This window comes from Cebus imitator, unplaced genomic scaffold (genome assembly GCF_001604975.1).
Source record: "Cebus imitator isolate Cc_AM_T3 unplaced genomic scaffold, Cebus_imitator-1.0 Scaffold660, whole genome shotgun sequence".
Taxonomy (NCBI): Eukaryota; Metazoa; Chordata; class Mammalia; order Primates; family Cebidae; genus Cebus; species Cebus imitator.
In genome coordinates, this window is record NW_016107975.1 from 456,383 (window position 1) to 482,543 (window position 26,161).

Here is a 26,161-nt window from a genome sequence, read left to right on the forward strand (position 1 = left end):
AGTAAGAATTCAGGAAAGTTTCATAATAATTGGTAGTGAATATGCAGATAAGTAATTGAGTTTGGAAGAATTTGGTCTGTTTTAATTTTGTAAACATTTACTATGCCCAAACTCTGTGCTACGTATTATACTAACCAGTGGAGATACAAAGATGATTTACACTTGGTATTTATCCTAATGATGTAGGGTAGACATCTACATTACAGATACATTTCTGGAAAAAAGTTTGGTCAATTGTTTGAGGTAACAGGCAATAACTTAAAAAACAAACCAACAAAACAAAGAAGCTTTAGTTGGACTGGACACTGGAGTTACACATGATAATGTCATCTACTTTTCATGTCACCTTTGAGAACCTCATAAAGGAGGAAACTGACTCTCGGACATTGAATCTCCGTCCCAAGTTAACCTGGTTAATGAAGAGCAGAGCCAGAATTTAGACTTAGTCTGTCTGAACCCCAGGGGCCAAATAGTCCTGTATTCCAGACAGTCTTTGGGTACAGATCACAGACCCTTTGGCCATGTGTTTAGCACCATTCAGCCCATTCTCAAAGGGCCAGGGGAGCACTCCAAGTTGGGAATGTTTATTGGGTGATCTGTTTCTCTGTACCTCTCATCCTCAAGGCTAAGAGGGCTCACAGTTCCTTAAGCTTTCACCAGCTGGCAGAGGCAATTGGAACAGAAGGTAGCACGTGGATTTATTCAGCTTTTTTCAAGTACCTTATTAAATATATATTGACAGGTCATTATTTGTCGCGGTTAAGTTGGTGTAAACTGAATTTACATTAAATCTGTCAGGTCAATTTCCTCATCTGAGGGTTATAGATGAAATTATCCGTGTATTGCCTTTCAGGAGTAAGTTGCCAAATAGCCTTAAGATTTTATTATTCCAATTCTTAACTGCTGTGCTAGGAATAGCTGCTGGTGCTTGATACATGTTGAATGACTAGATGCAAAGGATTTAAAAACAAGTGTCTGAGAGGGTGAGGTGCGGCGCAGTTAGGGTGCCCTATTTTACCTCTCCTAAAGGTCATCTTCGGGTGTCAAGACCCGGTGAGGGAGGAGATACCCTGCACCCCGCTCCAACAAAGGGTCAGCCGCGCGGGCTCCTCGGAACGCTCCAGACCACAACCCGGGCGCCCCGCTCACCCTGGCTTTCCGTGGCTCTGCCACGCGGCCCTGCGCGCTCGCGTCCGGGAGGATTGGAGCCGCGGAAAGGGCACCGGGCGCCTTTAAATGCTAATGAGAGCCGAGGGCCCGACGGCCGAGCCAAGTTTCCCCACCCTTCCCCCTCGCCCGCCCTTCCCTCCCGGGCCCGTGCGCCGCCTAGAAAAACTTGTGCGGGGCCATTTTTGGGGCAGTAAGATCGAGCGAGGAGCCCAAAAGCGAGCGCGCAGCCCGAAGCTCGAGCCGCCTCCGCCGCGAGACCCCACCTCGGCCGCCGCCGCCTGCGCCACGAGATCCGCCCCGGCCTCCCCGAGAGCGAGCCCCGGCCGCCGCCACCACCAGCCGCGCTAACCGCCGACCAACCGCCACCGAGGCGCCGGAGGAGAGCGGAGGAGGAGGCATGAGCGAGGCGGGCGAGGCCACCACCACCACCACCACCACCCTCCCGCAGGCTCCGGCGGAGGCGGCCGCCGCGGCTCCCCGGGACCCCGCGCCCAAGAGCCCGGCAGGCAGCGGTGCGCCCCAGGCCGCGGCCACGGCGCCGGCCGCCCTCGTCGCAGGAAACCCCGGTGGGGACGCGGCCCCCGCAGCCACGGGCACCGCGGCCGCCGCCTCTTTAGCCACCGCCGCTGGCAGCGAAGACGCGGAGAAAAAAGTTCTCGGTGAGTCAGGCCGGGGAGGGCAGGGGCCGCGGTAACGGGGCGGGCCCAGCTGGTCGCGGAGCACGTGTGGGCAGCTAGCGCTGCATCTCCCACCCTGGCGGGAGGGCGGACTGCATGGGGTCCCCTGGGGTCTCCGGGTCCCCAGCGCCGGCTGCCGCTGGCCGCCTCCCTTGCCGGCGCTCCCAGGTGAGCGCGCAGCACCCTGCGCTCCTCTCCGCCCTGTGCGTCTCCCTTCTGGTCCTGGGCCAGAAAGTTTGGGTCTTAACTTCTGTCACCCAGACGGGCACTGTCGCGGATTCCCGTGGTGGAAAATGCCTGCGTTTGGAGAGGAAAGAAGAGGCGGTCTGGGAGAGGGGACCTTTGGTCGGGATGGATGTGGATATAGGGGAGAGACCGACACGTGGGCCTGGCACTTTGGGGTCCTTGGTTGGGATCTGGGAAAGGCGAGCATTTCCGTTGGGGAAGAAGAAGGCGCTAGAAGGAGACGGGGAGGGAAAGATGGAAAGGCTTCTTGCCAGGAAGGGTCAGGTGTCTGTCTCTGACGCCCTTCCCACGTGGGTTAGGGAAAGACGCCATCGTCCTGTCGGCAACAAGCCAGCAAAGAGGTGTTGCAATCGTCTCCGGGAAACATGGGTCTTAATCCCACGTCCTCCTCCCCCTCTGTGCCCACTGCTGCAAACAGCCATTCAGTGTCCACCAATGGCTACATGCTTCCCTCTTCCCGGACTGTGGGAACGCACGTGGTGTAGCAGCTGAAAAAACTTCGTCGGAAGTGGGGGTATGACGTTAGTTCAAAACATTGTTACCTTGGCACTTGTAACCTAGGAAGGGAAACAGGAAGATGAAATGTTCAGATTTGGGGGGCAGTGGATGCAAAGGGCTTCTGTGGTGGTTGTTGGTTTAGTCACATAACTTAAGGGTTCTCTTCTTAAGTAACGCCCTGTGTGAGTTCTTAAACAGGCTTGCAAAGCAGGCGGTTGGTGAATAAGCTCCCTAAAGGGTGTGTGCCCACATCTTTCACTCTTTTAAACAGATGGTGTAGGATGCTTCGGAGACATTTCACTATTTGGGGTGGGGCATGTTTGTCCGATCTCTCTGAGCCGAACTTCCCCTTTGGGAAGAAAGTTGAGGGAACAATGTGAGAAAAGTGTAACACCTTTCAATATTCCCCACCTCGAGAGAACTATTTTTCTTTTTTCTTTTTTCAGGGCTTTTACTAAGTTCCTGCCAAACAACATACTAATTGTAACCAGTGTAGGTTAAGAAACAAAAGAGACCTTGTTTTGCTGGACTAAAAGTTGCTTAAATCTTGCCTGTAGTATATTGTGAAGTTGTTTCTAGCAAATATTTCTTGGAACACTTTCTGCCAGATGTCTGAAAGAGACAACTTTGTGTTCTCCAAAGCAGTGTTAAGATAACATTCTTAATGATGCCTTATTTTTGTGTAAAGGAGCTTTTGCGGTTTTTTACTTAATCCTGTACTCTTCTGAGATGGGGAAAGCAGATACTATCTTTGAAGATGAAGGAAACATAAATTCAGGTTAATTTCCTCAACCAGCTGCCTCTGCAGGTCCCTGGTGATGAGTCTCATGACTTTTATCTTTCCACTCTTAACTGCGATCTCTTTACAAATGAAAGACAGCCCTTTCTACATGACACCTAAACACTTTGTCTGTGTCTAGTGTCACCGTCTTTCCTTTGCCAAGCCAACACATGGATGCCTAAAATGTGCTAGGCGCAGTGCTGACTAAAATGGATATGTTCTAATATTTGCAAATAGGCCTTAACTTCAGTTTATAGGCACATAGGCCAGGAAAAATAGTTTTCATGAGTGAAAGAAAATTTTCCTTCTAATAAATATGGAAATCTATGATCTTCCTCTGTCCCCACACTTCCCTTTAGTGTATGTGAAGTGGGTTTATGGTTTAAAGCAAGAAGTGGGAATGAATTTTGATAGTATGAAGTTCTTGGAAGTATTTGTGGAATTACGAAATTTTTTAAAACTGCATTGGAGAGTAAAAATAACCTTCACCCTGGATTGAGGTTAGACCTGTATCGTCTTTTTCCTTTATTATTACTATTGCCTTTTTAATCAAGATTATTCCTTCAGCAATGTTAGACATTTAAAACAGTTCCAGTCTTTATATTTTCCCAAGTAGTTAATTTTTTGGGCAAATGAAAAGAGGCACAAAAAGCATATTATTTGGAATAGTGCCTGACTTAAATGCATATAATGTATCAAAACGGGCCTCTTCTGCTAACACATCAACTGTTTTTTCCTCCTTTGCCTTGCTGCTCCAATTAGAATGGCCTGAAACTAAAGATTGCCTGGGTTTGATCTCTCCTTTGGAGAGATGAGAGATCTTTGGAATTAAAGCTGGAGAATGCCTAGTCAGTGTAGGCTGCATAGCTTTGGAGACATAAAGACATGTTTTTTTTTTTTTTTTCTTCCCCCCCACAAAGACAGCTAAAATATTTCCCCAGTCTAGCAAAATTCAGAACTAACCCTCCCTACAACAGAGCAAGTCTTAATTACTATTTTAGTTTTGAATTTACAAGTGAAACCTTATTGTTTATCCTTGGAAATTATAAACTTTGCATTTTATGGAGAGACAGCATGGATTAATGTTAATTTCATTCTCTACTAAGCCTTTTTTCTTTTTCTTTTTTTTTTTTTTTTAAGGTAATCTATTGTCAGGTTTCCCATTTCATTGAGTCTCGATAATTGCTTTTTGCGCTTCCTGAATTTAGACAGGGGCATTTCCTAGAAGTACTGAATTTTTCATTCACAATTGATTCCAAAGATAATATTTAAAATAGTTGAGATAAATATAAACTTACAAAATACAAGTTACGTGAGGTTTTATTTTGTTTAGATTCCCTCTCTTAATTCTCCTAAAATCTGGCGTGGTAGAGAAGTGGTCCTGTTCAGGAAGTAGAGACAGTGATCACGGTAAAGAGGGGGATTTTATGGAAAATGCTTAAGCTTTATTCACGCAACTGTAGAGAGCAAGATAAACAAAGAAGCCCAAATTCATCATGTGGTTTGAAAAGACCTGTTAGATCATGTCTCAGGGTGGTAAGTACAGAACTGGATTGAGACAGCAACAGTTCTGTTGTTCTCGCCGCCTCTGATGGGCTCCCATTGGGCAACTGGACAGGTTGCTTTATGTCTTTGTAGATTGCCTATTAACAAGGAGCCATCATCTCATTAAAGTTTGCCTCATATTTCCAAGTATGAAAGTGATGTGTTAAGGTCTTCCACCTGTCTATACTCTTTTATTGTAACCCCTCTTTGGAACTTATAAAATGTGTCTAGGTTAAAACTTGGAACGTTCACCTTGGACATTTTTTTCTTCAGTGTTTCTCAATTTTAATGATTACAGATTTGTATAGACTTAGAACCACTTCTTATCTTACGGCTTTCCTGAAAAGTTGAATAAGGAAGAAAGGTTTTGTCTTCTGAAAAGTATTTCCTTATGAGATCTTGGCTTGCTCCATTTTCTTTTTCTCATATATTTTGGAATTAAGCTTTTAATGGTTTCTTTAGGTATGTTTAAGCTTTGTATAATGTTATCAAGATCTTAGTGATATGAGCTTTATCTCTTTGTAGGTCAGATACTAATTTATCTGCTTAATCCTATTTTAGCCACCAAAGTCCTTGGCACTGTCAAATGGTTCAACGTCAGAAATGGATATGGATTTATAAATCGGTATGTGTGTGCGTATATCTGCATGTTTTAAATTTATACTTATGTTGTGGCACCAGCAGTTATAAAATACTTCATTAATGGCTTAGATAAATTTTTTAGGTTTCTAAGCACTTTAAATATTCTCATTTCTAAGCTAGTGGTTGTTAAATATTAATTAAAATACATTTCCAGGACACTCATAAATAACTTGTTTCATAAAATCTGGTCGTTGAAGAAGAAAAGGAGGAGGAGATAAAATCAGAAACGGGGAGGGCCTCAGGATAAATGAGACCATATCCATAATTTCACAGATGGAGAAATGGAATCTTAAACTGGTTAAGCAGCTTTCCTAGGTCACTGAACTAGTGAGTAGTTGAGCTGGATGTTTAACCCAGTTCTGGTCCAGTCCTATGTAGAAACTGTAAACTGTGGTAACTTTTAACCATACAGGAATGAGAACATAACTACAGGCTGTTGAGAGTATTATGAGGTTTTTACGTGATATCGGCATTTTCTTTGCTTTCCCACCCTGTCTTAAAAAAAATTCCTCCAATTTCTTGTCTCCTTTGGTGGGGAGGGGGTGGGGGACTGTTTTAAGTTTCAGTGTAAGGAGAGCCTAGTTCACAGCTGTGCCCTGTCCTTTTAACTGTCTTGCTTTGCCTTTGCTGGGAGGAAAATCTAGGGCTCTGATTACACACCATGTGATTCAGAAAGAGACAGAGGAAGGGGATGTTTCTGTATGTTGAGTCTGTGAGCTTGGATTTAAGTACTGTGGCAATGTGGAGGAGGAAGGTAGATAGCTTGTGGAGTTAGAAATGTTTAACAAGGATTGATTTTAGGTGTCCAAATAGAGTGTAGAAAATAAGCGAAAATGTATGTTGTGTTTTGAGGATTTGGGATTTAAATTCATAACACATAAGTTCTTTTAAGTTTTTCCACATACCTACTACCTTTAATTGTAAGCTTTTTGTCTTTCAACAGAAATGACACCAAAGAAGATGTATTTGTACATCAGGTAAGAGGGATTAAAAATACTACATTTGCTATGTGAGGCGGGGTGTGTAATTTTCTGTCGTCCTTTCCCAGTAAGTCCTGTGGGTTGTTATTTTTAGTCTAAACTCTTTCTGTGATTTATTTTGCAACAAGAGCAGAGTTTCACATTTTAAGATTGGCAAATAAGTTCTTCTGCCCCATCATGTTAACTGTTTTCAAATAGTTTTATTTTTGCAGTTGTATAAAGTAATACTTGGTTAGACCACTTTCTAAATTTTAAAGCCTTTGAGTTCTTAGCCCAAAAAAAGTTTGTTTCCATGAACATCCTGTTCTAATGTGGTTTCTCCTTAGTGTTTGCCTGGAGCCCATCTGGCTTCTGCCAGGGTAGGTCTTGGTTAAACCTCCTCTATCAGAGCAGCTCTCAATTAAAGTAAATAGCACGGAGAAGCAGATAGTAAGATGAGAAAACTTTCAGTTCCCACACTAGCCCTCACTCTTGTTAAATGAGGCATGTTAGGACATATCCAGGTCAAAAGATGCAAATTCCCTTAGATTTGCAGGAATTAGAGGAAGTGGGTAAGATACGGAGCTTCTCTGCTACAGGTACCTCCGTCTTTCTTTGCTTTATTAGCCTAGGATGTTATTTATTCTGTTATTCATATGTCCTAGGCTTCCTTTATAAAATAGGTTAAGAGAGAGAATACTAACCTTAGTTCTTTTTGTTTATTTAGTTTTCAGGGAATTGTCTGAAGTGTGTGTTGCTAGAATACAACAATAAGGGAGATGGAGCAGCAGGTACTAATGCCTGCCCATTCACTTGCAGTGCAGAAATCCAGAATGCATCTGGTTTTGTATGTTTCTGTTTTCTTCTGTTTAGGTTTGTGTGTGTATTGGGGTGGGAGTTGGAGATGGTGGTATCTCAAAAGAGGCTCTCTAGTTGTGGTTTCTATTGTTTATATTTCTACTTGACTGGATATATCTCAGTTGTACCTAGATAATTTGAGTGGATGTATTTTGCTTAGATACAGTGACTTTTAGGGTCATAACAGTGTTGTTTAGAATACTTGGAGGTTTGAGGTTTATAGACCTTTTGGGGTAAGAATTCTGAAGACTGCTAGGTAAAGGTCCTCAGAAGTTGGTGTATTATCGGCTGGCTTTATTAGCCTGTGTGTATCTGACCCGATTCCAGCCCCCATGAGGTTGTGTGGTGAGTCACTTCAATGTGTTGAGGCTTGCCAGTTTAGCAGGAAAAAGGGAGCGAGCCGGCAGGGAGGGGCTGTTTTTGGAATGGCTGAATGTTCATGCCGTGTGCGTGTATATCCTGTCCTGAACTGCCTTTTTTCTTCTATGGGTGAGGTCTCTGCCGTATTGGCTATTTCTTTTCCCTCCTACTCAGTTAGGGGATGGGCTGGATTACACATACTTAATCGCTTTATAAAATAAGGTTGACCTAGTTCCATAGAAACTCAAGCCCCTTTAACTGTTTAGAGATACCAGCCAAAGAAATGGAAATGTGTTGCAGGAATTATTCTCTGCCTTCATTGACTGAAAAAGAGAGAGCAGCACTTATTCATAAGCAGATATTTACGTGTAGATGTTTAATAAAGAACAGCATCTTCACTAACCTTTTAATGTATTGTCAGGGAACATAGGATTCGTTGACATATGAATTGTGTGATGGGGAAATGTTGAATAAATATCATATAGGTAGAGTACAGGGATATGAATTCCCTGTCCTCCCATCAGCCCTGGGTATGTTAGGTTTGTGACTTCAGATAAATCACTTTAACTGTTAGTCTTTTGTTAACTCACCCACAAAATAGGAGGGGAGAGGGGAAAGCCAGATTATTACTAATATGTTCTGATTCTTGAGGTAATTTTGTTTACTCTGTCAGAAATATTTATCCCCTTGGCATTTTAAATTTTTTTGTTCTTTATCACTGCCTCCTTTCCCCCTCAACCCTAGCTTGCATTTTAAAAATCCCTATTGAAGTTAGTAGTTTCTGTTGTCTACAGGAAACTCTGTACCTAAAATATGCGTTTGTGTGTATATGTAAGATCACACAGAAGCATTTTTTGCCCTTGCTGATGGAGCTACCGCTTCATCTTCTGAGATTCAGAGAATCTCAGAAACCTAATGGTTTGAGGTAACTAATACATCTGATATGATCAGGTGGTCAGTCTGTAACAGTACCGTGTAGTCACTGCACACACTGCAATTACAGAAAAAACATGTTCTGTTTAATCCATCATCAAGTTGAACAGCACAAATCAAGAGAGTAATGTGGAATGTAGTTTTATAGTGGTTTTTCTTTGTTTTTTGGAGATCTAGATTAGTGAGCGAATGATGGAAAAATAATAGTTGGTCAACAGTTTCTTCAAATTCACTCTAGTGTACTTGAAAGCACTGAGATCTATCGTCAATATTGAAATACAGTTTGAATAAAGCTTTCTGTTCTCTTGACAGACTGCCATCAAGAAGAATAACCCACGGAAATATCTGCGCAGCGTAGGAGATGGAGAAACTGTAGAGTTTGATGTGGTTGAAGGAGAGAAGGTGAGAAGAAATTGCGGTTGGGTATCAAAGTCCTGGCACACAGTTTTGTTGCACAATAAATTGAATTGTCTCTCAGCCCCTTATGAATTGACATGACTTTGGAATTTTTGTACAATAGCAGGAAGTGAATTTTAAGCAGCTTTTTTTTTTTTTTTCCCCCGACGGAGTCTCCCTCTGTTGCCCAGGCTGGAGTGCACTGGCACAGTCTTGGCTCACTGCAACTTCTGCCGTCCAGGTTCCAGCGATTCCTCTGTCTCAGCCCCCCCAAGTAGCTGGGATTACTGGCACCCACCATCACGCCCAGCTAATTTTTGTGCTTTTAACAGAGACAGGGTTTCATCATGTTGGCCAAGCTGGTCTTGAACTCCTGACCTTATGTGATCCCCACCACCACCCTGCCTCGGCCTCCCAAAGTACTTGGATTATATGCATGAGCCACTGCACCTGGCCAGCAGAAATGTTTTTGACATTGTCATTATAAACATTCTGCAATAAAGATACTTTAATTTCCTATTTAATAAATGATCAACTCTGATTATGGAAAGAAAAGCTGATTTCTCAATTAAAAAATAACTTTTATTTTTGTGCCAAATGTATATGTTTTGAAGTGGAGATTAAACTTTAACTATCTTATGTATTAACAATATATTAAAACTGCTTTTTGGCCAGGCGTGGTGGCTCATGCCTGTAATCCTAGCGCTTTGGGAGGCCAAGGCGGGCGGATCACCTCAGGTCAGGAGTTTGAGACCATCTTTGCCAACATGGTGAAACCCATCTCTGCTAAAAATACAAAAATATCTGGGTGTGGTGGCACACATTTGTAATCCCGGCTACTCAGGAGGCTGAGGCAGGAGAATCGCTTGAACCTCAGAGGCAGAGTTTGCAGTGAGCTGAGACACTGCACTCCAGCCTGAGCAAGAGCAAGATTCTGTCTCAAGACAAAAAAGAAAAAAGAAAAGAAAAAAATGCTTTGGGGCAAAAGATTTTTAATTTATCAAAGTAAAGTTTTCAGGCTGACTTGTAAGCACTTCTGCATACAAATAATACATAGTAAAGCATATTTTAATCTCAATAAAAAGAGATTGAAATTGAATATAATCATTTTGTTTTCTGCTTGGTTTGGATTTTGGGAAGCTGAAGATACCCTGATAGACCATAAAACAGCTTTGTTCAGGTGAATTGACTCTAAGAAGTTGAGGGATTATCCTGAAGACTATCTACAGAAGTTTTTAATGTTGTTATATATTCCATGTTAGTAATGTCCTTTATGTTTTGTGTTTAGTCAATAGTCTGTTATAGATATTAGTAAAACAATATTGACTAAGATTAAAAACACAGTAAAACTACATATAGCACACACCTACCATGGCAGCTAATCAAGACAGCTCAATTATAAACTAACTGAATGAATGAATGGTTAACTCCCTGATGTGCTCCTCCCACATACACGTATACCATTCCACAGTTCATAGTGGCTCTCAAACGTTCTGTTTTAAAAGAAAAACACTTTATTTCATTTGATACAGAAATTTAAGCCATTATCTTTGCTAGTGTGATCCTCGAGGTATCTTGTAATTCTCTGAGATTTTCAAATCATTCACCAGCACATGCTGGTCTGTGATGATCTTTGATATCCCATCCAATTGTTTAAAATTTGTTTGGGGTTGATTTGTCTTCTGTATGTTTTCAGAACTCAAGGTTTTACAAATGGGATGAAGGGTGTGAAATACACTCTCTGAAATCTTTGTCTAAATTTTTTTTTTTTTTACATTTTTGAAGCATTATTTTATCCATTTGTCCATATGAGAGTAAGAATTCCAAATCTGTTTCAGGGATAATAGGAAAGTCTAAAGAAAAGACCCTTTCTTCTTGTTGCTGCCAAAATGGGAGAGGTTTCACTCAGTACTTTTGTGCTGGACAGAGAACCATGTGAGCCCATGAGTAGGGATTCTCCTCTTGGTACCTCCTAGAGTAATAACATAGGTTTCAACACATTCTGGGAAAATAACAGTATCTCAGTTCTTTCCCCTTAAGGAATATTCTTTCTGGTCTAGCATTACCTCTATTTTGACAGTTGTATATTTGCTAGTTTATGTTCTTTAAAGAGGCTACATGTTGCTTTTGAGATTGGCAGGACTAGACAAGAAAGCAGAGCTCAAGTTGTGTAAGCAAACAAGCCGTGCATGTTTAAATCAAGATGTGAAATGCCTTGCTCACTTTGCTGAAAACCTAGATCTGTTTTTAAGATCACAGTGGGAATTCTTAGTATGTTCTGCCAGTCTTATACTCTAGCCGTCCAAGGCTAGTTTTTGAGTAAGTTTATGTTCCTTTTAGTTTCAAGGCCATTTTTTTAAATTTTCTTCTCAGGGTGCAGAAGCAGCCAATGTGACTGGCCCAGATGGAGTTCCTGTGGAAGGGAGTCGTTACGCTGCTGATCGGCGCCGTTACAGACGTGGCTACTATGGAAGGCGCCGTGGCCCTCCCCGGAATGTACGTTGTCTCTGTTGCTTGTCGGTGATTGAGAAATTCTTCATGCCAGGAATTAAGTGTATGTACTTGGAGCAGATAAACGCCTTGTCTTCCCCTGGAGACATGATTTCAGTGATTTTTGTTTTTTCTTTAGAGGAAATTTCTCTTATTTTTTTTTTTAAATTTTTATTTATTTCCATAGGTTTTTGGGAAACCGGTGGTGATTAGTTAAACGAATAAGTTCTTTAGTGGTGATTTCTGAAATTTTGGTGCACCCATCACTGGAGCAGTATACACGGTACTCTTAAGGGGAAATTTTAGGGGAAATTTTAGTGCTCAGATTTTATCCATAGCTACTGGTCTCGTTAGAAACTTGCCATTCCAAAGTTGTATTAGTTAAGGATATATTTGGCTACAAGTAATAGACATTTAATTATCTTGTAACAAGAAGACTTAAGGGAGACAGTGCTGAGGTTTTAGCAAGGTTTCTCTGGCTTTGGCGCTTTTTTCTACCCAGAACCTAGTCAGATGACATTTCACTGGCAAAGGGGAATGCGATTTCCATCACTGACTTAACCTTGTTCATTCCTTGGTGCTGATACTGTTGACCGCTAAGAAAATCAGCATTTGCTTGGTGAAAGAATGGGAAGTAACTTGTGAATAGGTAATAGAAGTGCTGGCCACAGAACTATTAACTAATTTGCCTTAAGAGGCTGTTTTATTTAGCATTGCATTTTCCCATTATTTCAAAATAAAGAAGCAATAAGTGATGCTATGGATTTTTAGTTCTTTAGGTTGGTCTCAATGCAGGGGTAAGAGTTTGTAAGCAAATCTGACTAGAGCTTTCTTGGGAGGCTCAGTTTATAGGAGTATTTTCAAGGCACCCAAAATGGATCCAGTATATTTGTGGTCATGAAGAACTTACTAGATTTGAATCAATTCTTGGTATTTCTAGAATTAGAACCAGGGATTGGTACATTGAAGAAAGCTCCAAATGCAGTGCTTGTCAGCACAGGATTGTGGCTACCAATCTCATCCAAGGAAAAACTCATCAGAATTAAATATCTGCAGATTGAGAATAACTTAACCTCAATGTTGATAGATTTACAGCTTTCTGTTTACCTAAATGCTTTTCTCTTTATCTGCCAGCCTTGCACACACTGCCCCAATTAATTCTGTCAGGTTCCTTAAGACTTCTCTCTATTTTCCTTGTTTTTGCTTATCTTATTTGACTTTTAATAAGCTATGAGGGGGGGTAGCTAGGAATGAGCTGCTGTAGCATTTCCTACATCATGTTCTCTTTCAAGTTCGTCAGAGTCACAGAGCTCTAACTGTGATTTTGACTCCGAGGTTAATTCAAAAGTAAAAGAGGTAGAAAAACATTCAGTGAAAAATTTTTCTTTAAGACGTATCCCCTCCAAAAACTGAAAGTTCTAAAGTCATGCATATAAAAGATATTTAGAAACAAAGTTGTTAAAACTCTTAAGGTATACACAAATGAAGCTTTTTTGTTGTAATAACTGAGGCCCAACAACTTGTTCAAGTATCTCACCAAAGAGTATGTTCAGCAGGCTGGTGCCATTATTATGCTTTGTAAAACTCTTAAAGATTTGATGTGTAAAATTCAAAAGAGAAAGATAAGCTTAAAAAGAAAAACAGTTGCTGGGCACGGTGGCTCAAGCCTGTAATGCCAGCACTTTGGGAGGCCGAGGCGGGTGGATCACGAGGTCAAGAGATCGAGACCATCCTGGTCAACATGGTGAAACCCCGTCTCTACTAAAAATACAAAAAACATTAGCTGGGCATGGTGGCGCGTGCCTGTAATCCCAGCTACTCAGGAGGTCGAGGCAGGAGAATTGCCTGAACCCAGGAGGCGGAGGTTGCGGTGAGCCGAGATCACGCCATTGCACTCCAGCCTGGGTAACAAGAGCAAAACTCAGTCTCAAAAAAAAAAAAACAGTTTATGTTGTCTCACACTTAATATTTTGGTGAGCCTTTCTGTGCAAATAAGTGTTTACATAATTGTGAATCCCATCTAGGATAGAGGTTTTATGAAGAGTAGAATGGCTTGATTTTTTTTTAAAGGTAAGACTAGTTGAGGCTTTTTTGGAGGGGGAGTTTGGTTGCATATTTGGGCTTGTTCTGGAAGGGTCCAAAGCTTAAATACACTCCGGTAAAAAAAAAAGGAATGGGTCATTATTTTGCCTTTTTTATTTATTCATTTTTAAAAGCTAGTTACTTTCCATTAAAGACGTTTGCATGTACCCTTTAGGTAGTATATGATGTAATTTAAATACAGGAAAAATAGAAAATGAATCAATAATTTCCTTTGTTAATACGGCCTATATTTAGAAGCCTCCAGTATTAGGGCTTATTACCATCAAAGTACAATTAAAGCTTTACTTCTAAGCATACAAAGGGAGTCATGCCATAGGTCAGTGGTTCTCAAACTTTTTGGTTTTGGGATCTGTTTATATGCTTACATGTTATTGAGAATCCTAGAGTTTTTGTTAATGTGTGCTTATATCAATATTAGAAAGTAAAATAAACTTAAAAAGAGTGGTATTGCTTTATAGTTTAGCAGATCTCTGATGTACGGTTTAATAGAAGATAACTGGATTCTCACATCTGTTTCTGCATTCAGTCTGCTGAGAGACCACATGTCATTATAGCCTTTGGGAAGCCCCACCGTATACTTCTAAGAGAATGCCTGGGAAAGGCAAATAGCATCTTAGTAATATTATGGCAGTAGTTTGACCTCGCTGAACCCCCCCAGGAAGTTTTCAGAGATCCCATCCACACTTTACTGACTGTTACAGGAAGTATACCACTTAGGTCAAATATGTTGGTAACATCATAAAATGTCTTCTTTTTTGGCTTTTCCCTGACATTGCCTCAGTGGATAGTAAATGTTGGGAGACACGCATTTCATGGAGCTAAACGTTATAAACCTTGCAGATACTCTTTGGGTGGTTGGTTAACTGATACTAGTTCTAATTAGATTACTATTAAATTGATTGTAGATTGATTGCTCTTGCTTTTCTGCTTCCTGGTATTTTATCTGCACAGATCTGCTCTAATCTTAATGTACTTTATCCCAGGCAATCACATGAGAATCTGGGTTAAATGCATTTTGTCTGTATAATGGAAGGGATTATTGCTTTGGGGAGATTTTCTTTTGGTGATAACTCATCCTAAACGGTGTTCTTTGGTTCTTTCCTTGCTAAAACTTCCTCTGAATCTCTGTTTCTTTGCTTCGCTAGTACGCTGGGGAGGAGGAGGAGGAAGGGAGCGGCGGCAGTGAAGGATTTGACCCCCCTGCCACTGATAGGCAGTTCTCGGGGCCCCGGAATCAGCTGCGCCGCCCCCAGTATCGCCCTCAGTACCGGCAGCGGCGGTTCCCGCCTTACCACGTGGGACAGACCTTTGACCGTCGCTCACGGGTCTTACCCCATCCCAACAGAATACAGGTAAAATTGCAACTGAGACTTCTCTTCAGCAATCCTCACCCTTCCGTCCTTCTCTGCCTCCTCTTCCTCCTCCTCCTCCTCCAACACCGGCTGCCAGAAACCTTGCTTATGGCTTCCTGATGCTACAAAAGCTGAGGCAAGGCCTTCAGTCTGCTTTTTCAAAGCAGCCATTCCGGTAACATTTCTAAAAGCAAAACCACGTGATCCATGCCTATACTAGGGAACCCTGGTGGCTAAAGTTGGTAATTGACAGAAGAATAAAAAAATTAAGGTAACAAGACGGGTGGCATGTGTAAGAGCTTCGACTTTGAAGCCTGGCAACATTTGAATCCTGTTTCTGCTACTTATTTGTGAGGTTTTGAGAAAACCAAGTTTTAGGTTAAGTTCATCCATTAAATGTGGGCACTAAATGCCTGCACCATTGGGTTGTGATGATTAAATGTGAACGATTTAGCAAAAGATGCCTGCAGCTTATAAATAACATTTATTAAGTCTTGGATTTAAATGAGATAGTGCTGATTTTTAAAGGCAGCCTACCAAAACGGAGGTTGTTGATTATTGATTCTCCTTTTTAACTGCAGAACATTAGTACAGCTGTTGTGAGTTTGTTTTGTGATTAATAAACCTTACATCAACTCTGCAGTTCCTAGGGAACTTGGGAAACTAGGGATAGGTCATCATTTTGTTATCACTGGCCACACGTTTTGTCTCCTTAGTGTCCTTGGGGTTTCTTTTTGTCCCCCAGCTAGATGTTTTGACTGAACATTAGATTCAGTCTGTTCTCTGCCACCCTTCTCCCGTCCCATCATGCATGACTGTGCTCTTGCTTGTTTTCTTCCTTCCACTCTCCAACAGCTGCCCCTGACAAATGTGCTAAAAATAACAAGTAGACTTACATATATGGAGAGATTGGGTACATGAGACATAGTAGGTTGCTTTAGGGCAGCACTCTGGGCTTCTAGGAAACAAGGACAGGAAAAGTCAGTGAGATTGTAATATGCACTTATTTTTAGTGCCTTAATAGTGCCATCCTGAAATACTCCTCCTTAGTGTTTGGCATACACAACAAATATCGCGTTTGCTGAAAACATGATTCTTTTCCATATCTTTTGGAATAAAATGTATTTCACCTTAGGAATTGAAGTTTCAGAGCAAAGTCATTCCTTAGTGCCATGTGCAGAAGCTAGTTGAAAGCTACTTCTGAACATGTTTGCTTATTCCCATAAGTTAACTTCATTTAGTTGTTGACGGAATGGCTGACTTTCCTACCTAGTCCATGTCAAAAGTAAAAGTTGTCTTTATCCTCTAAGCAGCATTTTAAAAAATAATCTTTCTAATATCTGCTGTGTTTGGGTGTTCCCTAAGTAGTCGGATTAAGCCAGTCAAGAGCATCAAAAGAAAATTCCTAAGGTTCTCATCCATATAACTAAGCTACTTCAAGGTTGTCAGTGTGATGTCTTAAAAATATATAGATGGATCTCTAGGATGCTAAAAATTATTGAGATCAAATAGAAAAGTCTTTGCCAACATTTTCTACTATTACAACACTGTGAAATGTATTGGGCATAATAGAAAAAAAAATAGTAATATATAGTCCAGTGATACTTGCCTTATGCACTAAGGACATAATATAGCATGATTGATTAGTGACTGAATGACTTCCATTTTTAAAGAAAATAGTTCAAATAGTTCTATAGATTTAAAATGTACGTAGAATCATTCCCTGAACTGCTATGTACTTGTCTTTGAGAAAATAATTATATGATGGCGGGAAAGGAGCAACATTGTGGCATCTACCAAGTGACAGATGTTTAGAATTGGTTCTTAGTTCTCTCTGTAGCCTGAGGGGAGCAGTGGTTTGCATATTTTTTGTTGTTGTCACAAATGAGGGATTTTAGTGTTTTTAAAAATCAGCAACTTTTATTTTGCATGGACAAGAAGCGGTAGAGCTTAATTTTAATTCATTTTGTTCATGTCATTTGTCATTCTAGCAAACTCTCATCCTTTATACATGTTAATTGCCGTTTCTGTCGGAAACTCACAGTTTCTGAGGAAAAAGTGGCGAGCTTATATAGGAAACTAAAGAGAGGCTCATGTGTTGGGGATGATATGATTGAAGGTGGGGAGGGTATGAGGTGAGATGAAGGTGAGATCTCAGGGGAGGTCAGACATGCTGGTAGACCACTGTAAAGACTTGACCTACTGTAAATGTGATGAGAAGCCAGTAAAGGGATCTCAACAGAAAAGACACATGTAAGAGATTACTGGACTGTTTTATTGGGACTAGACCACAGGAGGCAAGAGTAAAAGTAGGAAGAACAGCTGCTATAGTCTTTTCAATAGAGAGATGAACGTGGGTTGTATTGGAAACTGGCAGTGGAAGGTCTGATTAAATGGTTAGATTTGGAAAACGTTTTAAGCATATAGAGTTGTTGGCATTTCATGATGGGTTGAATGAGGAGTATGAGGTATGGCAATATACTGTATGAGGAGTAAATAACTGTGGTTTTGATGAAGAAAGATTGACTTGGGAGGGAAAGATGAAAATTCTTTGGAGGTCTTTTTCTCATATTCAATTCACCTACAAGTGGAGGTGTTAAGCAGGTAGAAAAAAATAAATAAAGCAGAGCGAAGAGGTAGAAAGTGGCTGGAGGATGGAAGGTATAGTTTTAGATACAATGGTTGACCACTTTTTGGGGGGTTCGTTAAGTTATATTTGCGAAGAGACATAAATGAAGCAAGAAATTATCCTTCAGGCCCCAGTAAAGGCATGAATGGGAATCTGAAGGGGAGAAATGGGACTGTAAATAATGATTTGGGGTTCTAAAATAGGGTATTTAAAGCCATAGGGGCAGGATAAGATTATAAAATGAGTGTAGGTGGAAATAGGATCCTAGGATCACGTTCTGGGACACACCAACGATTAAAGCTTAGGAAGATGAGGATTGTCTAGCAGAGGACAATGAGAAGGAGCAGCCAAGGAGACTGTATTTCAAGAAGGAAACATGTTAAATCTTGCTAATAAGTAGAAGAGATTAAGCTGAGAGCTGATTATTAGATTTGGTAACTTGAAGATCAGTGGTTTGGTGAAGACAAAAGTTTAATTAGAATGGACTTAAGAAACAGCAAAGGGGGGGAAGAGGAGACATATACCCCGCTGAGGTTTCTGTAGTGGTGGTCATGGTGTTTGCTTTTTCTTTAGAATGTATGTCTGTAAAGAAATGGGGTAGTAGCTAAAAGAAGATACGGGATCAGAGCAAGATTTTTGCTTGATTTGATTTTCTTTTTACAATGTTGAGTTCCCCCAGTCTCTCCCTTACCCCTTATTTCACCAACAACTTCTAAAGCTATTTGATGGGGCAGATCAAGGTAGACAGGTGTGTTTGCCATACACAGACATACATGTATACACATACATAGCCACACATACATATGTAACATATTGTGTGTTTGTGTGTTCCATAGTTCTGTCTACTGAAAGGTCCCGAAAGCAGTGATACCTTAGTAACAGCAGTGAACATACTTGTCGCCAAGTTTTTGTTTTTAAATAACATTCTCCAACAAAAAGAATTCCCTTTGGAGAAATGGCTGATTTCAGAGCTGAGACAGAGAAAGTACAATATGAACCTGGAACAGCTCGTTGTGCCTGAAAGTGAAGAAGTACTCAAAGAATGTTGGAAACATGTCAGAAGGATATGAGCTAGCTTGAAGGGTTTCCCATTGGCCAATAATGATAGTAACAGATTATAACTCATTGAATAAAATAGAAAACCATGAGTCCATACAAATATAAATAAACCTTTGTTGAAAAATTTGATAATTAATAGTATATTCTTTGTAAGTACTTCCTCACAAAGTACCTATTAATTACAAAGAAGGAAAGAGTGACCTTAAAGTGGAGGACCCTGGTGGCAAATACCACCTTAACCACTTACCAAAGTGAACATTGAAACTATATGCCACCTGACAGGATACAGTGAGGAGAATGTAGTGTCACTTTTGTGACTTACTCCAGGGATACAGAAACAAAATCTAATCATTTGTGAACACCAGATAACCCAAGCTGAGGGATATTTTACAAAATAACTGGTAACTGGTTTGTAATCTTTTAAAAAAGTATTAAGGTCACGAAAACGAACGCAGTGGCTCATTCCTGTAATCCCAGCACTTTGGGAGGCTGAGGCGGGCAGATCACGAAGTCAAGAGATCAAGACCATCATGGCCAACATGGTGAAACCCCGTCTCTACTAAAAATATAAAAAGTTAGCCAGGCCTGGTGGCAGGAGAGTCACTTGAACCGGGGAGGCGGGGGTTGCAGTGAGCCAAGAGCACTCCACAGCACTCCAGCCTGGCAACAGAGCAAGACTCTGTTCCAAATAAAATAAAATTAAATAATTATTTCAAACAAAAAATATGACTTACTTCAGTGCGTAATTCTAAGTGATGTTTTTGCTGTTATGGGCATGATTGGGACAAATGGTGAAGCTTGAATGGGATCTGAGAATTACATGTAACCTTTCTGTAAGTTTGTGTGTATTTCAAATTTTTTAAAAATGGAAAAGGATGGTTGTTATTTCACTGGCTATATATGCTCGGATGGAAATGATAGAAAAGGTAAAAATATATAGTGAAGGGATAGCGTTAACATGCTATGTCTAGTTGATGAGAATAGAGAGGCTGTTGGTTTCAGATATCAGCTGGACCACTTATCCAGGGTAATGGCAAAGAAGAAAGTTCTAATGTAAATACAGGAAGGTTGGTAGATTTGCTAGTGAGAATGTGGAAATTGTCTTCCGATTGTTTCTCTTTTCTTAATGAAATATGAAGGATGGTATTTGGCTCTTAGGAGGAGGAAGAGATATCTTGAGAAAAGAAAAGAGCATTGAGATACGGCGGTATGGTAAAGAATTGCAGACATTGTTGGTGAGTTTTTTTGGTTGTTGTTTTTAGTTCTTTCTTTCCCCAGAAGTTGTACAATAAGTTAATTTTATTCTACTGGCTTAAAGTAAGTTTGTTGTAAAGAAAAATAAAAAAGCATTTTATTTAAAGAGCTGAATGAAACGTATCCGATTTAAAAACCTTAAATTGATAGGCTAAAATAAAGTTAGGTGTTCTGGGACTAAGCAAATGACTATTCTAGTCAGACTAGCTGTGTCTTCCTTCTCAGTCATTCACAATGATTTACTCATAAATAGTTTGTGTTACTATTTTTTACTTCCAAAAAAAGTTCTGAACACGGGCTGTATGCTCTGTATCTTATCCCCTGTGCCGTGATACTCACTGTCGGCTGTCATTGCCTCTCCAGGCTGGTGAGATTGGAGAGATGAAGGATGGCGTCCCAGAGGGAGCACAACTTCAGGGACCGGTTCATCGAAATCCAACTTACCGCCCAAGGTACCGTAGGTATGTTGCATTTTCTATAAATGGCCAGTTCAAGAACTTGTGTGCGCAGTGGTAGAAGGAGGACGGTGTTTTGTGGATTTATTATATAATTTGAAGATGTGGCTGCTTTGACTACATGCCAGAGTTTTCAAGTGGTGGTATGACATTTCCCCCCTACTTAATACTATAATTTTTAGTTATCTCTGCACCAAAGCATCATTTTGTATTCTGGAACTATAATATGATATAAATTAATAGTTAATTTTTATGAAAATAAATCAGATAAATTATTGGGGGGCAGTTCTGTGGTAATGCTGCAAAGGAAGAATTGAGTGTCAGAGGGGATTTGGGATACTGAATATTTTAGTCACCGAGGCAGTCCATTAGAGTCCAGGGTATGATCACATTGCCTGAATTTAACTTCCTACTCTACAATTCATTAGATGTATGTTCTTGGACTGCATTCCAGCCTGCGTAATAGAGTGAGGCCCTGTCTCAAAAATAAGAGAGATGCTCTGTAGTTGAGGATTAAAGGTACTGATGCAGCTAAGATAATTAGTGTGGAGCTTGATAAAGTAAGGCCTCAATATCAGGAGATATTATACCACCATTGAGGTTAATATTAGTGAATGCTAGGTTATTGTATCTGTGCTTTACTCCTTTTGAAGACTGAATGAGGCTAGACTCCCTCCCTAAGAGCCTTTTGAAGCTTTTTATACTATAAGCCTGCCCATTCTTTTATCTTAACCTTTGTGGTAAATGGAGAAACTACAACTTCCTTCCTGAATGGTGTTTATGCTACCTTGAAATTTGTCAATAGGGGTTTATTGAAGGGAGAAAAAGCATATTATATTGGGAAAGGATTCTACCAAGTCTATATCCTTTTTCTTCACAAGGTTCCCTCCAGTTTTAGGCATAATCACTAATGACTCGGTACTAAGGCCTTTCAAAATAAAAGAGACTGCATAGAAATGCCTCACAGGAATGGAAAGGATGCAGTAGCATGTGTGAAGCTCAGCTTTGTCGGTCCCTGGCTAAGTGATCTTGAAAAGTCATATGTGACCTTCTTTGACCTATAAAAGCAGCACTTTCATATAGCTCAACCATATACTTTATCATCTAAACCTCTTGGTTTTCTCATTATAAATCTCTTCCACAGAATTGCCATTGAAATTAAATACTTAATTTGAAAACCAACTAGCACAAGCTCTGACACATAGTAATGTTTCTTCTCATGTTTAATTCCCTTAGCCTCTACTAAATTTTGTTCACGGAAGGCAGACACCAGACCACTTTTCTTTTTTAATTTTCCTGTTAGTGCTTATTAAAGGGCCTGATAGGAACGGAGTATGTGTTGGGTATATATGTGTTCCCTAAAAATATGTATTCAAATGAAAGGAAAAAATGATGGAAAAATAAGATTTTTTTCATGAAACCTCTGTTCCATTTGCTGCATTGGCCTGTGTATAATCTAGCAATACTGATCAAGTGATCAGTACTTTTTTTTTTTTTTTTTTTCTTTTTTGGATGGAGTCTTAGTCTGTCACCCGGGCTAGAGTGCAGTGCTGCAATCTTGGCCTGCTGCAGCCTCTGCCTCCTGGATGCGAGCGATTCTCATGCCTCAGCCTCCCACATAGCTGGATTACAGGCATGTGCCACCATGCCTGGCTACTTTTTGTATTTTTAATAGAGATGGGGCTTTACCATGTTGGCCAGGCTGGTCTCGAACTCCTGACCACAAGTGATCTGCCTACCTTGGCCTCTCAAAGTCCTGGGATTACAGGTGTGAGCCACCATGCCCAGCCCTGATCACTTGACTTTAATTTTTTTAATTAAATAAAATCTTACTTTCTGGAGAAGCCCTGGCCTGTTGGCACTTGTTCTGTGTTCCCTACAGCAGGGGACCTCCTCGCCCACGACCTGCCCCAGCAGTTGGAGAGGCCGAAGATAAAGAGAATCAGCAAGCCTCCGGTGGTCCAAACCAGCCGTCTGTTCGCCGTGGATACCGGCGTCCCTACAATTACCGGCGTCGCCCACGTCCTCCTAACGCTCCTTCACAAGATGGCAAAGAGGTAAATCCAGCCAGTCAGGGCAGATGTTGCCAGACCATTTTTAATCATGTCAAACTTTAGCATTCTAAGAGTGGTTTTATCACGTGATAACAAATATAAAAACATTTTGCTAAGTGTCCATATATATAGGGTATGCCTTGCACATAACACAAACCAAATATTTGATTCCAGTTAAATTTCTGTGAAAGAATGATCCATACCGATGGGAATTTAGAGCGTTAGGGCTATTCAAATAACAGGCATTTATAGAGAGGAAGCTGCCTCTAAGCATGAGCTGAAAGCACTTAACACAGACTTTATGGAGAGTAGCGGTATTTACTTGCTGTTTGTAAGCTGTTCTTCTGTGGTAGTAATTTGTTTTGTTTTGTGTGGGGTTTTGGTTTCGTTTTGTTTTGGCAGAGATGCCAGGGACTGAATGTGGAACTAATTTGTGACTCATGCATAAGAGTAGTTCAATTTTTGCATGGTGATTTTTCTTCACAGGCAGGAAAATTCAGACTTTTAAGAACCTTTAGTCTTGAACTTTCCACTGTCACCTGACTTATTTCTGATTTATGGCTTTGTTTTGCATTTTAGGCCAAGGCAGGTGAGGCACCAACTGAGAACCCTGCTGCAGCCACCGAGCAGAGCAGTGCTGAGTAACACCAGGCTCCCCAGGCACCTTCACCATCAGCAGGGTAAGAGCTGGGGCGGCCCAGTCTTGAGTTGGTATTTTCTTTTTCGTATCACTGGTTTCTCAACAAGAGTACAAATTAGTCTAAACTAGTTCTGCAATTCATCTGTGGCAACCCGTTGTCTCTGTTGGGATTCTGTGGAAAAAGTGATTTGGTGGTTAAATATTTCTGGGATTGACCTCATTTTGATAAGCTTTGGTGAGGGTATAAACACTCAGAAAGAGGTGATGATAACTCAACTTCTTTTTTCTACACAGGCAGTTTTTAACCGCTAGTACCACTTAGGAAAACAAATGCAAAAAGTCCCTAACAAAGGCCTGGTTTTAGTAATCAGGAACCATTTCAGAACCTTTTTAGTTATCAGAAAGAGTAGAATAAACTAAAGGGGTTTTTCTTTTCCTTTTTCTTTGATAATCAACTTTATTTTGAAGCAGTGCAGCATAATGTATAAGAGCCAAGGTTTTTCTATCCAGTACGGGCTCTACTGCACCTCTCACTTGCTCGTTGATCTAGAGCAGTTTATCCTCTTCCATCCTACTGAGCTTGAACTTCTGTCCTGTGGAAAAAGTGATTTGGTCACTAGCAGATGTTTTGATGACTTGGATCACTGCTTGCCTTGGCCTCCCAAAGTCCTGGGGTTACAGTGTGAGCCACCACGCCCAGTGGTGTCTCAGTCCTGTCTGCTACTGGTAAAAATGAGGATACTAATTATACTTACTAGGGTTGTTGCAAAGATTATTAAGTGAAATAACGGTTAGGAGGTGTTTACAGTAGGGTAAGGTAAAGAATAACCTCTTGAAAAAGGATAGCTTGTTATTTTCTTTGTCATTTTCTACTTTTTTCTGTCTTTTAAAGATCTTGGAAATTTTATTTATAAAGATAGAAATACAGCTAGAAAAATCAACTATAAATTCTGGGTTTTTTTTTTTTTAATGTATAACCTTTTAAACTGAGACTTTAATTCTTTTGATGCTTCTTGGTTTTGCTCTTTGTATGAACTTTTAGTTAAGAGAGGTTATAAATTCAGTATCAATGCTATTTTTCAAAAATTGTTAAAATTGCATAAATGACGTTTTGGGATTATTATAAGTTCTTGTGTCTTAATGCCATCTGCTTTTATATCCAATGATTTAGGATTTTAGTCAGCCTTTTATTAGGTGGACATTTGCTATGAGGGCAATATTCTGTTTTATCTTGGGTAGCATGGACAGTTTGTCACAGAAATAAGTTCCCTATTCAGACTTGAAATCAACTGATTTAGAGTAACATATTAATCATATAAAAATGGCCATAACCTTTTATGGAGTAACATTACTTCCAGGTATTTTTTCTAAGGAAATAGCTTAAATATTGGGAAAAAATATTTCTACAATTTACAGTCTGACATTTGGGAAGTAGCTGACTAACTGTGATATAGTCATATTAAGAGATAGGGTGCAGCCACTAAAATGATTTTGAGTATTGTTCGTTAATAATGGTAATTTTCTTTTATACAATTTTATAAATTTTTGCTATTATGTACCGACTTTTCTGGTTTATAAAAATACTTTACTAAAAAGTAAGAGTTTTCATTTAATTAACAGGTAGCTTACAGATCTATACAAGATGTGATTATTTAGAGCGTTTGAGGTACTCTTTTTCCAATTATTTGAAAAGCAGACAATTTTTGCCTTTTTATTCTTTTAACTCTTGGTTACTTTGTCACTCTTTCTAAGTTTGATTTTAATTTTTTCCAGGTGACCTAAGGAATTAATGACGATTCAGAAATAACGGAAAAAGCAGGCCACAACCTTACCAACACCAAAGAAACATCTAAGCAATAAAGTGGAAGACTAACCAAGATTTGGACATTGCAATGTTTACTGTTATTCTTTAAAAAACAACTGCAAAAAGAAAATGTCAACAGATTTTTCCAGCAAGCTGAGAACCTGGGAATTCCTGCACAGAAGACAAGAGAGCAACCTCCCCAGTTTCAGCAACCACTAGGTTTATATTTTTTTCCCTGGTTTTTACTGTTTTGGTAATATAAATTGAAACAAGAAATATTAATACCACATGGGGAGAACCCCAACCAAAGAAATCTGAAATATATAGTAAATGCTTTTTTTTCGTTTTTGTTCATTTTGGATGCTGGTGCTAAACCTCCAAGTGTCATGATTTAAAAAGAAATTTTATGTCCTCCTTATTTATTTCTAGGATGAGGGAAGGATAATATTTTTGCTTTCTTATGTGACTCTCTTTGAAAATGTGCAGTAAGAAATTCCTCAAAAATAAAATTTTTACCCTTCAAAGGACAAAATGTTTAACCAGGAGTATGTTTTTGCCGACCTTAGCATGTGTTTGTCTTTCTCCCCCACTTCATTTGCTTGACCTGATTAAGAGTAAATTCAAAGCCAACTGTAAAGGTATATTAGTATTATTTCAGGCATATAAGCTTGAGGTCATAAAAAATTGGATTCCTTTTGAAATGTACAGCTGGAAATTGACAAGCTCATGTCTGAATTCAACAGTAGGCACGAATTATTTGGTACTGTGTTTTTTTGAGTAATCTTCATTCAGCAAGGTGACTTGATGACCTTTAGGGTAATGAAGGAGTTAATAGTTCCGCTATCCTTAAACTTCCAACCTGAGGTTTTTAACACTAACTGCTGTGTTGTAGGTATACATATGTGTGTCTTTCAGAGAAGAGATATGGGAGCTCTTTACAACTACACATTTCTCCCCCATCCCAGCCATGGTGTCCCTAAGTTGAGAAACGCTGTAGCATCTGTCAATGCTATACAGTTAGTTTTCAGATCTGCTGCATCCAAATTATTTTGTCCTTAAGTGCATATTGAGCGTAGGTTTGTGCTAACCATTATTCTAGTGGCTAGGAGGGAACAAACCAACAAGATACCCTTGTTTCAATGACCAGGCACATACAGAAAATTAACAGATGTGGAGTTATATCAGATGGCAATAAGTGCTATTAAGAAACATAAAACATGGTAGGAGGATAGGGACTGGAGTAATTATAGGGGATA

The 26,161-nt window shown here is 40.1% G+C and overlaps 1 protein-coding gene across 8 annotated transcripts; it reads left to right on the forward strand.

The window, feature by feature from the left end:
* The first annotated feature begins 1,239 nt into the window (after nucleotides 1-1,239).
* Nucleotides 1,240-25,439, forward strand: YBX3 (Y-box binding protein 3). 8 transcript variants are annotated; one of them, XM_017518164.2, is made up of 10 exons: nucleotides 1,240-1,829; nucleotides 5,479-5,542; nucleotides 6,503-6,536; nucleotides 8,982-9,071; nucleotides 11,439-11,561; nucleotides 14,804-15,010; nucleotides 20,316-20,413; nucleotides 22,290-22,464; nucleotides 23,041-23,141; nucleotides 24,875-25,439. In XM_017518164.2, exons 1-9 carry the CDS (start codon nucleotides 1,568-1,570, stop codon nucleotides 23,104-23,106), a joined length of 1,119 nt encoding a protein of 372 aa, XP_017373653.1. In that variant the 5' UTR covers nucleotides 1,240-1,567; the 3' UTR covers nucleotides 23,107-23,141; nucleotides 24,875-25,439. The 8 variants fall into 8 exon arrangements, with proteins under 8 accessions (XP_017373653.1, XP_017373654.1, XP_017373655.1 ...); XM_017518165.2 differs by having other exon boundaries at nucleotides 22,293-22,464; XM_017518166.2 differs by having other exon boundaries at nucleotides 20,316-20,404.
* The last annotated feature ends 722 nt before the right edge of the window (nucleotides 25,440-26,161 follow it).

What these genes read in the sequence shown, in the direction of transcription:
- YBX3 (XM_017518164.2), top strand. Translation starts at nt 1,568, where the DNA reads ATGAGCGAGGCGGGCGAGGCCACCACCACCACCACCACCACCCTCCCG. An exon ending in AAGATGTATTTGTACATCAG is followed by an intron (nt 6,537 to 8,981) that starts GTAAGAGGGATT and finishes TTCTCTTGACAG; the next exon opens with ACTGCCATCAAGAAGAATAA. An exon ending in ATGTGGTTGAAGGAGAGAAG is followed by an intron (nt 9,072 to 11,438) that starts GTGAGAAGAAAT and finishes TTTTCTTCTCAG; the next exon opens with GGTGCAGAAGCAGCCAATGT.